Here is a 13,509-nt window from a genome sequence, read left to right on the forward strand (position 1 = left end):
TTTGGCACAAATGTTGTATACCCCCTCCCCCCTTTTCATCCTATTAAAGCACTGAAAAGTAGATTTTCCCTCTATACCACTTTATCACAAACATTTGATTGCATCCCTTGCTTGTTTGGGACTTTCAACTCTAACAGTGTCTTTTGAGATTAGGTTTATGCTCCTTTCTAAATAACACACGTGTTACCTTTTGCTGGAGGAGTTTTGAACACCAATCCAGTGTGTTTTTTTGTTGTTGTGCACCTTACAGAACTTTATTCCAATAACTCATACATTGGCCCCCCTCTGTAGAACTTTGCTTATCATTTGAAAGCTGTAACATGCTTAAGTCAGATAAAAAATCAGATAAAAACAAGGGCCTGGAAAAAAGTGTTGGGACACGAATTACAAGAATTGCTTACCACCACCCTGCGGCCACAGCCAACAACTGTGGAAGACGCTGCCAGATCATACACTAAATGGGTTGACACAGCCTGCAAAAAACTGGCGCCGGAAAATCTTGTTTACCCTAAATGCACTACACCAACCTCTCCATGGTTCTCGGAAGAGCTCAGATGTCAGAAACTAACTTGTAAACGACTAGAACGCAATTGGCGTCTCTGGCCTCTGTCTCTGTTTATAAACAAGCAGTGTTCAATGCAAAAAAGCTCTTCATTATAAGCCATATCAACTTAGCAAAAAATTCCACCAAGGAAATGTACAAAACCATAGCTAGGCTAGCGTCCCCAAGTCCACCTAAGGTCAAATCAAGTCTTGAAATGAGCGAGGAAATAGCTACGTTCTTTCAAAAAACGGTAGAAGCTATCTTTTCTCAGCCTTTAACCAACTCTCGCAGGGAGCTACGGAAAATAGGTTCACAGGCCCAAAGCAAGTCTTAGGAGCCTGCCCGTCACTCGGAAAATTCGCCCCAATCAGTATCGAGGACACCAAGCTGCTTTTGGCCTCAGTTAAGTCCGGATCCCCCTATGACCCCCTGTCCAGTCACAGTGGCCAAACTAACCCTGGAACCAATTGCCACAACCCTGACATCAGTATTCAATGCCATGTTTGAAACAGGAGACTTCCCTAGTTGCTGGAAGCGGGCCTCCATACTCCCACTGTTGAAAAAAACCCAATTTGGACCCAAAAGATCCAAATAACTATAGACCTATCTCCCGCCTCCCACTACCAGCTAAAATAGTGGAAAAGGAAATGAATGCCCAGTTGTGTGTATTTCTATATGAGAACAGGTTACTGGATCCCACGCAATATGGCTTCAGAGCAGGGCATAGCACAGAGACTGCCCTGATAAAATCAACTGAAGAAATCAGGAAAGCCCTAGACCAAGGTGGTAAGGCCGCCCTCATCATGCTGGATTTGTCCGCGGCCTTTGACACGGTCCATCACGATCTTTTGATGGACAGCTTGTCTGACATTGGAGTCAAAGGTAGGGCATGGAGGCTGCTAAAAGCGTTTCTAACAGACAGGAAACAAACAGTCTCCTTAGGGAATTTCGAATCTAAACCTTTCTTGCTACCGTGTGGGGTTCCACAAGGTTCGTCCCTTAGCCCAACCCTCTTTAATGTGTAAGTGGCATCCCTGGCTACCTTGATAAGATCTTATGGTTTTAGCCTTACGTCCTATGCAGACGACATGCAAATTGTTGTCTCTCTCTTACCAGGTCTTGAAGCAGGCATTGGCATGAACTTCCATGACTGTATGGGAGCAGTCAATTCGTGGATGTCTCAAAATTGCCTAAAACTCAACTCTGGCAAAACTGAGGTACTCATGTTTGGAAAAAATGCCAGTGGTGGCCAGCAGATCTGGGCATCTTCCCCAAACCCACGGAGAAGGCAAAAAATCTAGGTATCTTAGTGGACGACAAACTGAATTTTGAGCACCAGATAAAGGCGACTACCTCTGCTACCTTTCACTCCCTCAAACTGCTAAAAAAGGTCCAACCATTCTTGCCAGAAGAAAGCTTGCGAACAGTCGTCTCATCCATTACTTTATCCCGACTGGACTACTGCAATGGGCTTTATTTAAACACCCTAGAGTGACATCTGAATAAACTACAGACCTTGCAAAATGCAGCAGCAAGGCTGGTGACAGGCACCCCCAAATTCATATCGGTAGCCAAAGAAATTAAAAGACTACATTTGCTTCCCATCAGGAAAAGGGTGAAATTCAAATCACTGTGCACTGTCTTTAAGGCACTTCATGGTCAGGGTCCCGAGTTTTTGACCCACCAATTTGGATGGTAGACTCCTAAAAGAACCCTTCGCTCATTGGGAGCCATATTTGTGAGCATACCGCTCACGAAGAAAGCTTCGTGGGGTGGGAGAAGTTTTATTACAGGTGCGGCCAAGGTTTGGAATGCCCTCCCTTGGAGTCTGAGGAACTGTACAAACCTTCTTGCTTTCAGGAAGCAACTCAAAACCTGGCTTTTTAACGAATAACTCCCTACAGCCACACTTTCTCTCCTTGCCACCACGTTTCTCAGTAGAGTTGAGCTAGCGCCAGGACACCTCGGGGTAATCGTGCGCTCTATAAATAAATTAACATAATATAACCTAAAGTAATTGTTTGTAATAAAGTTCACTATCATTTTATGTCCACTGTTACTCCATTGCCAGGTATTTTGAAAAGCAGGATTACACCCAGTAACAAATACTTTTTGGATACTTTTCTAAGTAATCTAAATATTATTTATAGATGACTAAATTTTAAACCCTGTGACCATGAACGAGATTTCATCTAAGATTTCAAACTTTGAAGCTCTTCTTCCCTAAACCTGTGTGTGGTTTAGAATATTATTTGTTAATATTACTAAACAAGCTTTGAAAATGCAATAGGTCTCGCATTTATTTGAGTGAGTTTTTGGCTCTGTAAATGGGAATGTGTTTTACCTATGTGTTCTGAAGTTGTATGTGGTGTGTAGTGGAATTATGTGTGTTGTATTGGGATAGTTAGTTCTGGAGCAGTATGAACTATAAGTAAGGAGAGTATGGAGAAGAGCAGCAGGAGGTACAAGCAAGAAAAGCGAGGCGAAAAGTAGTGTGAGGCACAAGGACGGAAAGTGAGGAGAAGAGCAGCGTGAGGCACAAGGATGAAGAGTGAGGAGAAGAGCACCATGAGGTATCAGGAAGGACATTGAGGAGGAAAAGAGCAGCATGAGGCAAAAGGAAGGAGAGTGATGAGAAGATGAACCGGAGGTACAAAGAAGGAGAGTGAGGCAAAGAACCACGTGAGGCACAAGGAAGGAGAGTGAGGAGAAGAGCAGCAGGTGGTACAAGGAAGGAGAGTGAGGACAAATGGCACAAAGCCGAGTTGAAATTTATTAAACGCGTGCCCCTGAGAATGACATGTAATTGGAGAAACTATTCAGCCACGAAGAAGCAGTCAGTCACACGAGGAAACAATGCCGAGCTGACACATAGACGGCAATGAAAGGCGACCAAGAGTCCTGGGAGAATTAACCAAAGAACTCGACCAAAGGCATTTCTCTCAGCGAGGAATAAATGACAACCGCACCGCCCGAGTGCTAACCACATCTTTCGGAACGGGCAGGAGGCCACTGCGCGTGATGCAGGTTTATCGCTGTGTTTTCCACACAGCCCATGTTCTGCTTAGGACACAAGTGCACGCATGAGCTGCGAGGGGTCCACGCGCCCCGGGGGCGGGGCAATCTGAGGCCACAATAACTGCTAATGACCCTGCAGGAACCAGGGCGGCAGAGAGGGATGAAAACCCGGAGAGCGGGAGATGTCAGTCGAGAGCGGCCCGAAACGAGGGCTGGCATGAGCGCGCCCCCAGGAGCTGTCTGGCTGCCCCTCCAGGCGGTACCTGGGTGTACAATGGCGGCAGAAGCCGCACATTATGCATGCAGGCTCGGAGGCTCGTACAATAGGCTTGGTCTGCCCTCCCTGTTGTGCCGCTCACTGGGTCCTTCAACAAGTCTCCACACACCCTCTACCCTTTTGCGGGGAACGTCTTCACTTGCACCCACAACTCTTCTTGTCCGTCGTTGACTTTTATATAGTGCTTAGGTGTGGTGCCGAAGCAATGTGATCAAAGCACCACAGCTAGAGAGAGACTAAAAGGTGAGGGTGAAATCTGTCTCTGAACACACCGTAGGAGGTTAGCCGTTTCTGTCACTGATTAGACTTAAGGGTTTGATGCCTGTCCCTGCCTAAACTAAGAGGGTGATGTCACGGCCTGTCCCTGACTACGTAGAAAGCGCGAGAGATCTGGCCCTGGTTACCCAGTGGCAATGGCCTGCTTCCTCCCAACCGTGCAATGCAGGGGCGTAACATAGTGCCCCGCAGCCCCTGCAGTGAGGGGCTGGGGGCAGGCTTAACAACCATGGAACAGCGTGGGAGGTGGGAGATTCAGTGAACTGTGAGCGTCTGGGAGAGATCGGAAATACAAAACCGCACAACAGGCACTAGTTAAACAAAGTGGCGCGTCCGCCATTACATAAAAGTGCCCAACGGGCACTTGTTAAACAGGGCGCTCGGTAAACCAGGAAGCAGTGGGGGCGGGGAGGGGTGAGTCCGGGACTGCGTTCGGCGGCCGGGATGCGCACGCATGTTAATGCGCACTATTTTTAGAAAAACAATTATGCTGTGTATGCTTAAGGATACTGAAGTTAGGCCGTGCTGCTTCCGGAATGAACGGCAGTTACGTATGGCATGAAGAGCCAATAATGAGGCTGATAACAAAAAAAAATGCACAAGTTAACGAATTGCAAGCCACGAGAAAGTAACAAGCAATGGGCGGAGTTTCAGCACCCATATGGATTACTAGATGTCTCGGAGAGACAGCGCATGCGCGCTACCTAGGCGAGACCTAAAAAGGCACAGCACAGCAGCAATCGCCTAAAAGTGAATACATGGAGATGTGCAGTGCTCGCCTTTATTTTGTCAGACAGAAGCAAAGCGATTAGTGTGGTGTCCAAAATGCTTTTTCTCCATGTTAATTTCCATAGGAAACTTTAGACACTGCTGCAGCCTGAATTGCTGAACGGAATTACACCAAATTTGGCAAAAAGATAGCTCTTGGTTCAGAAAGCACTCTTCTTGTTAAATGGTGTAAATAAGTTCAGTAGTTCCTGAGAAATTTAAACATTTCTCAGATATACAAATATGAAATAGAATGCGTGGGGGGGGGGCTCCAGCCCCCCTCCCACGCAGATCGAGTACCGTCAACCCTGGGGCGATTTACAATACAATGCGGGGGGCCACGCGCCCCCGGGACCACCACCTCCCTGGGGCACAAAACAAGTTATGGCGGGGGTCCGTTGCGGACCCCCCCGCGCCTGGGTTCACCACCTCCCTGGGGCTACAGAGAAGATGGGAGGGGGGCCTCCATGGCCCTGGGGACCACCACCCCATTAAGCCGGCTCCAGGAATCTCCCAGGGTGCCCACCCCTGGGACATTGCAGTGTGCTATGGCATGGCAGGAGCACTGCTCCCACCATGCCATAGCAAACTCTGCTTCGCTTCATTAAAGCGATAGGATTGAAAATGGTCTCGCTTCCATGAAGCAAATCGGAATTGCTTTTGGGCAGAGGGAGCTGCATGTTAGCAACTCCCTCTGCCCAAAAGCAATACCGGCTCCTGCAGGAGGTGGGGAGTCGTCAGGGACCGCGGGCGTCTTGAGGCTCCCCCCAGGCCCCCAACGATGTGGCCATGTCCCGGGGGAAGGGGTCCCCAGGGGCCGAAATCAGCCTGGGAAGGGTGGCCACGCGGCCTCTCTCTTTTATTTTTATTTAAAGAAGAAAATGGGTCATGCCCTGGGGGATATGGTCCCCAGGGCCCAAAAAGGATCAAGGGAAGGGGTGGCCACATGGCCCCCCCTTCCTAAAATGAAACAAAACTAAGCCGGCAACTCGTCAGAGGCCATGCACCCTCCCTGCACTACTCTGCAAACGCGCCTCCTGGCACGCTCTGGGTTGGTAGGTTCAGTAGCGGCTAAGCGAATCCAGGACATGCAAAGGGGAGTACCCTTGTGAAACTCTTCAGCTATGTCCCTTGGTACTTAACACATGCCGTGCTTGAAGCCTGTGACTTCAGCCACCCTTTGATACAGTGGAACAAAGTGCTATTGTCGGGCCTTTATTCTCTATAGTGCCAACTGATTTATCTTCGCCAGATTCTTCATCTTCAGATGAAGTATTGAGAGCTATATCCCTTTCCCCTTCCCATTATTGCGTTTCTCCGCTATTGATCCCCTGAAATATATAATCTTTCTCCTTTGACACGTCATAAAATGTAATTTAAGATGGAGCCTCTAGGCCTCAAAGTCCTATTGTACATTGACATTTTATTTCCCTTCCTTTCAGCCGTTATTCATCTTATAGAGAAGTCAGCGCTGTTGTAACTCTGCTTGAAGATCAAAATATGGGAATTATGCATTTATCTGTCTTCCATTGTGAGATCACACAGCAGAAGTGTAAGCCAAGCTCTTGCCAAGAGTATTACATTAAACACATGAACATGTGTGTGCCTGACTCACCTGTGATCACGTACTCTACAGTTCTGCTGAGGGTCATAAATTAAATCTGTCTCTAGAGTTTGTATATTATATCTCTATTGCTCTGCGGTTGTACCAGTGCCATGAAACTTAATAATGTGCCCACATTTAGCTTTACCCATCACAAATGTGGTCACTCAAAATTCCTTCCATGTTTGGTCACCTATATTCACAACTGTTTCAATGGGTTTATCTTGCAATATAAAGACAGAGCTTGTCTTTCAATATTAGGGCAACCAAGCTGATGGGGCATCTGCCACTCCAGTTGTGTAAAACACCAATGATATGGCTTGAGATGGATTTCCACGATACACTTAGACTTCAGCCTGTTACTCACACCAGCAAGTATCCCGGCTTAAATAAAACTCACTCAATTATCATTCTAAGCTTCCTACTGCAGAGACCTAGCATTGCTGCCCATATCCCTGCTCGGTCTCACTTTTGTCAGGGGAGTTGCCTACTGCAAACATGGAATCACTGCTCATATCTCTGCTTGGCCTCGTTTGGATTTAGACAGTCAGTGATTGGTAGGCTTTGGCTGAATTGCAAATTTCGATTGCACATATTTCGAGACCTGCTGTCATTGCTCCTCGAATGTCTCTGGTTGTGTGGTTTTGTATTCTTGTAAGGTCCAGCATTCTCATGTGCTTTCCTGTTAGTGTCCCAGTTGACTTTGTTTGCCTCCTTGACAGACCTGTAATTTTTATCTCATTTATCAAGAAGTTCCCAGTTGCTACAACCAGCTGCCTTGCCACATTGAGGCTTCTTTCCTGATGTAAGATGTGTTGACATTCCTATGCAAGATTTGGTTGTGCCTTGTTTGGATTTTGCACTTCTCTGTTTGGCAGACCATTATGATCCCACAGGGTTATTCCCCATTTCACTACTTTCATGCCAGTGATTGGCGTTGGGGCTAGCTGCTGCTCACTTGTGGTCTGTTGTTCTTCTGATTTTAAATCCTCTTTCATATGTTTTTCCCTTACCCTGAGGTGTGTCACTTAATTGTGCTTTGGGTACATGTTCGGCTTCTGATGGTATGACTAAACACTTGGGTATTTCCAGGTCTGTGGTGAGGAAGAGGGGTGAGGTGGTGGTGCTTTGATTAATTCCCCATCACAGGCCCCTTGTTGTCTCTGCCTTCACCATGTGAAGCTCGTTGTGAAGGGGCAGGTGTCCGAATACCCAGATCTTGGATAGAAATCTTTATATATATCCCATTTGAAATCGGACTACCTGTTGTGTGTATGTATAGATACTGCCAGTGCCTAATCTGTAAATTAAGTGCTAGTGGCCAAAGGTTTTCCAAGAAGCCCAAAGATGGCGCTGCTTAATGTCAGGGTTTCTGCATACCAAGGATGTCTAATCTTGATTCCATCTTAACCGTCTTTCATTCACCACCCTATACTCACTGTTCCTTTATCTCACTCTTGCATGTTCCATTTCAGCCCTCCTTCTCACAGTTTTTTCAGTCATTCTCTTCCTGCTTCTTTTCCCTTTTCTTTCTTTTGTTCTGCGTCTGAAAAATGAAAAAGTCCCAGTCCCCAAAAAGGAGTGCTGGTGGGCCCCACGTGCATTAATTAAGCACTGTATTCTCCTTAGCAGATAGTAAAGAGTGTGATGAGGAAGAATCGAACAAGGACCATCCAGAAGGTCTAGGCGTATGCGTTAAACTGTAACAAAGACCATCAATGTACCGATAAGTTGTGAACAACTGATGCAATTTTTATAAAGCACTGTAGACCAGTCTTATACATTACTTTGCTGTGTCGGTGAGAGTGTCCTTTGCTTTTTACAGATCAGAATAGCCCTAAAAGATTGGAATGAAGTCCTAAAGTTTCAAGAGGAGCTGATTAATGCTCAGCACTTTGATGCTGCTTATATCCTCAGGAACCTAAGAGTCAAGAAAGCATTTCACTACACTGCAATGCCAAAAATAGTAAGTAGTTGTCCATGTTTTGTTCTCTTTTTAGTTAGAGGCTACACCTCCAAAGAATTATAAATGAAATGAATGAGCACTTGCTGTTAGCTAGCACACTAATAGTGGTAACTTTGTCTAATATAGGAGAAGGTCGTACCTATGCAATGCGTTTGCTTTATTTTAAAGTTTTTCTTAGCATTAGCCTGGAAGTGATGGGCATACTTGGTTTATGGACATTAAGTAAGAGTGATGTTGGTTTTATTTTCTTGTGCGTAGAGTAGGTTTGATGGGGCAGATCAAATGTCACTAATGTGCAGGGAGGGTGCCATTTTTGGTGGCAAAGGGGCAGCAGGGTTGTCTGGTATTAAGGATCAGAGCACTCTTATTTCTTATACGCATTCAATATTACTTTGCAAAAACAATCAAAAGCCTCTAAATCCCTTTAAGTTAAGGAAGTCGCCCTCCCTCCTTGGCTCATGCCCCCATACCACAGTGAAGACATTAGCAAGCCACTGCAACGTCTCAAATCCTGTAACCATCAACCCCTCTGTTGAAATGATCATGTTTTTTGTTGATTTCGAACACAGAGGGGTAACTTTACTAGTGGATAAACCTATGTCCCCATTCCCAGTCCTACTCTGTATGGTGTGCTACCATAATATCACAGTTTAAGTTTCTCTCTGCAATGAAATCAACATTACAATATAGACAAACAACATATTGTCAAGGTAAGTAGATAAGGAAATAAACCTGTACGTTCCAGTGTATGCTTACCGTGGCATACTTTAGTAACTAGTGGTCTGTGTTCTTGACCACAATTTGGTGACATAACGGACCTTAACTACAAAATTGCTTTGATTTTGCCTTTAATCATCAGTCTTATTTATCCAATTTGTGTGAACAATTTCAGATTTTCCTTGAAAAACAAGGTCTGTTGGAATACTGACCGTTTTTTGTGTGGTGTATTGTATGAATACTGTTGGTCAAAGATAAGGTAGTCTTTAATTGGCTAGCCATGAAAGGCCAACATCAATAGGCAGTCTTCAATTTACACAACAACATACTATGACGTTGATTGTGGAGTGCCCCAAGGTTCCATACTATTTATCGACTCTAAACTCACCTATGTCGACCCAGTCTGCACTCAACAGAAGACATTAGTTAGATTTTAAGGAGAGGGTCAGTAAGTTGGTCTGAATTGCACTGACCGATACTCGTAGATTGTCCAGCCATTCTATCTGACAGTAACCTACATCACAAATCACGGTTTCACTGCACTTGCATTGAAGAAAAACATTTGTTGTGTTGTGCAAAGGCTGGCTGTGTGGAAAGAGGTCCTGTGAAGTCTTGCAACTTCCACTTTGTCAACAAAAGCAGTATTGTGGGGGGCGTGGCTTGACGCGCGACCAAGATGGCCGCGAACCTGTAAAGCTCCGTCTGGCCGGTGCCTTTCTCCTGTAGTTTATCCTGCAAGGGGCCCCTGCCGGGCGTTGCGAGCCGGGGGAGGTGTAGCCCATTCGCCTCCCGGCGCATCAGTGTGACGATCGGCGCGCACGGTTGCTGTGCGGACGAGCGCTGCTGCCTGACGACTGTGACCGCCGGCCGCGGGGCAGGGCTGGAGCTCTGCAGACGGCCGCGCGCCCAACTGCACGCCGCGGCTTGCCGAGTGAACCCTGGGCCGCGGCGGTTGTGACGCTGGAAGCGGAGATGTGGCGATGTGGCCGGCTCGCCTCTGAGTGGCGCGAAGAACAGCAACGAGTGCAGCCCTGAAGAGGTGCCGCGGAGCTGAGGTGGTCTGGGCCCCGTGAGTACAGTGTGGTGCGGCTGCAATCAGTGGACGGGCAGAGCGGGCGGTGGCCTGCGCCGTGTGCGCTGGAGGCAGTCGGCCTCGGAGGGGGGGGCTCAACGGCCAGCAGTAACGGGAGCGGGATACTCCTGACACTCCTGCCGGAGACACCCTGCAGCCCAGTGATCACCAGAACAAGGTCCCCTAGAGGCAGAGGCGACGTGCTCCCTGTTGTGGTGCCAGGCTGAATGCCCCGTGGAGGCGACGGCGAGCAATAGGCGCGACAGCGCGGCAGACACTGCACCCTCGACCCACTGATTGGAGTGTTGCGGAGACGAAGAGGGGACCCGCGCGTGGTGCGACATGCGGAGCCCGGGGATGGCAGCCATTTTGCTGGAACTCCTACCGCAAATGCCACTGGCAAAGTAATCTGAGGAGGGTCGCTACTGGAGGCTGGCTGGAGGTGTTGCGGCGCTAATCAGCAGTCCAGGGTGTGGTGAATCCAACTGTAACTCGCGGCACTGCGGGACGCACATGGTGTCTGGTTCCACAGAGGTGCTTACGCAGAGGAGCAGAATCGTGGCAGGCCACAGAGACGCACAGTTGGTGACCCTGCGCGGCCGCGGTGGCCCAGTGACCCAGGGAGTGATAAGGGGTGTGTCCCCTGAGGGGGGGTCCATCTGTTACCCGGGCTTGCATTGGACGATCGCTCCTGGCACCGCGGATCTACGAGTGTAACAGAGGGCCTGTGACGACAGCGTCTTGGGGAGTGGAGACCTGCGGCTTCTGGACTAAGATTATCTGCTTATTGCTTTGGCCACGGGTAAATGCCCACAGCACAGGAGCTGGTCATGGGCCGGCTGCGCAACGCCCCGAGGGATGGCCAGACGCCGGTTGCCAACCCGGGCCACGTGTCAGAGACTAGAGAACCTGGCGCAGCCCCACAGACTGAGATGTTGGCAGCTAAACTGGATTCGGTGCTGGCTGCGGTGGAGCGGATCGGCTCCACGCTCGAGCAGACGAAATCATCGCTGGAGGCACGCATCGATAAAGTCACGGTCGACTTCACCCTGCTTCACGCAGATCACCGCAAACTGGCGGATAAGGTGATCCTGCAAGGGCAAACTCTTCAGGAAGTTCAGCCTGTAGTGAACACCCACACTGCCGCCTTACAAGACTTAATAGACCGCGTCCATGCCTTAGAAGACCATGTGGGCGATGCAGAGGGACGTTCTCGGCGCAGTAACGTGCGAGTGGTGGGCCTGCCAGAAGGCGAAGAAGGGCGTCAACCGGAGCAATATGTGGAAGAGCGGCTGCGAACTCTACTCGGACCTGAGAAACTCTCTCCGCAATTTGTAGTGGAACGAGCCCACAGGGTTCCAGCGCAGCGGCCCAGCCCGGGGGCTCGACCCCGACCCTTCCTGTTTAAGCTTCTTAACTATCGAGACAGGGACGTGGTGCTCCGCGAGACCAGGAAGATTGGGGAAATCACTGTGGGCAGTGGAAAGGTGCAATTCTTCCCGGACTATACCGCAATGGTACAAAAGCGCCGAAGCAACTACCTGGCAGTAAAACGTCGACTGCGCGAACTGGAGATCCCGTATGCGCTGCTGTTCCCCTCACGTCTACGTGTGGCTACCAGTGAAGGCACTCGTTTTTTTGATACCCCATCAGAGGTCTGGGACTGGCTGGAAGAAACCGGGCGCAGCAATGGCCAGCGGCCGCAGGTCTTGGAGCCAGCCACACAGCGAAACAGGAGATCTCGGCGGCGCAGGGGGAAAGGACCCCGGCGGGAGGAGGGGCCGGGCTGGGGATAGCTCCCAGTCCGGAGAGGATTAGGCTGGAACGCCAGGAAGCGTTGGCCACACTTGGATCCCCTGATAGTCGGAGAGGGGAGATCACCCAGGATCGGGGTGACCCGGGGACCAGCGGCTCGTCTTCCCCGTCCACTGTGATCTCTGATGACCAACTGATGCCACAGGTGACCCCCCCCCAGACCTCGGAGCATATAATGTAGCGTATGGACAAGGGGGAGACTGTGTTTGCTGAGATGTGTAAACCCCCAGAGACAGGCCCTGGAAACTGAAGGCTGGCGCCCCTTGGCTCTAGCCCGTGAGGACAGTGGAGTGGCGAGATGAGGAGAGGAAGGGTCTTGCGGGTGGATCTCTGAGGGGTCGGCAGTGAGGGGGAGATGGGAGGAAGACATGTTAGCACTCAGCTGGGGAGGTGCAGGTACCCATGTTAGTGTATGCTCACACCTGTAGGATAAAGTAGCGCGAGCCAAATACTCCCCTGGCGTGCTCTGGGCCACGGTTAAGGGAGTCCCTTACACCACATATACACAGGCACCCTTGTAGGGGAACACCCGCGCGCGGCTAATACCACACGCCAGCCCCACTAGCCACCATTGGGCTTAGTTACACTTTGTGAGCATTGACTCATGGTTTGGACGAATACCCATAGAGGGGTTTGCCCTGGCGGTTACTTTGGCCTTGTTGGCTTGTTTATGCGCATGGTTCTACGTTTGTGCGTTGTTGGTTTTTACTGCAGCTCTCTGGATTGACATGCGAAGGCCCTCTGCTCCTCGCCCTGGGAGGGTGTCCCTAGGCACTGCCACAGGTATAAACCCCAAAATTTTCGCATGGCCACCACAAATGTAATTACATGGAATGTTCGAGGTATGCATACACCAGCGCGTAGATACTCCGTCTTTGCCTACTTGCAGCGACACGAAGCGGCCAATACGGACTATAAAATCCTGGCAAAGATACTGGCGGAGAGGCTGACGCCAGTGGTGCCCACGCTGGTACACAGCGATCAAAATGGCTTCGTGCCTAAACGCAGTACCTCTCTTAACTTGCGGAGGTTTTTCCGAGTAGCGGCTGACGGTGTCCAGCGTTGGCCCAGAGCAGGCTGCCTGGTCTTGGATCTGGAAAAAGCATTCGATTGTCTGGAATGGGGATATCTGGTGACGACGCTGTCACATTTTGGACCGGGGCTTGGCTTTCTCCAACTTGCGGCTCTTCTGTATAAGGGCCCTACGGTGCGAGTGAGAACTGGCCTGTACATCTCTGACCCAATCCCGGTCGGCCGCGGCACTAGGCAGGGATGTCCGCTGTTGCCCCTCCTGTTTGCGCTCGCGATGGAGCCATTGGCGGCGACGCTTCGCAAGGAGCTGGTGGATGGCATCCCACTGGGTGATGTGACACACCAGGTGTCCCTCTATGCGGATGACCTCCTGGTGTTTGTCAGAGACGTGTCTTGTGTTCCTGTGGGGCTGGAGCGTATC

At 49.6% G+C, this 13,509-nt stretch overlaps 1 protein-coding gene across 1 annotated transcript in view; it reads left to right on the forward strand.

The window, feature by feature from the left end:
* The window catches only part of SNAPC1 (small nuclear RNA activating complex polypeptide 1), a 124,408-nt gene that overhangs the window by 19,930 nt on the left and 90,969 nt on the right, over positions 1–13,509 (forward strand). Inside the window, exon 3 of the mRNA XM_085626186.1 lies at positions 8,312–8,452. Coding sequence (XP_085482312.1) covers positions 8,312–8,452 — 141 coding nt within the window. The remainder of the gene's footprint in view (positions 1–8,311; positions 8,453–13,509) is intronic.

Source organism: Triturus cristatus, chromosome 9 (genome assembly GCF_964204655.1).
Source record: "Triturus cristatus chromosome 9, aTriCri1.1, whole genome shotgun sequence".
Classification (NCBI taxonomy): domain Eukaryota; kingdom Metazoa; phylum Chordata; class Amphibia; order Caudata; family Salamandridae; genus Triturus; species Triturus cristatus.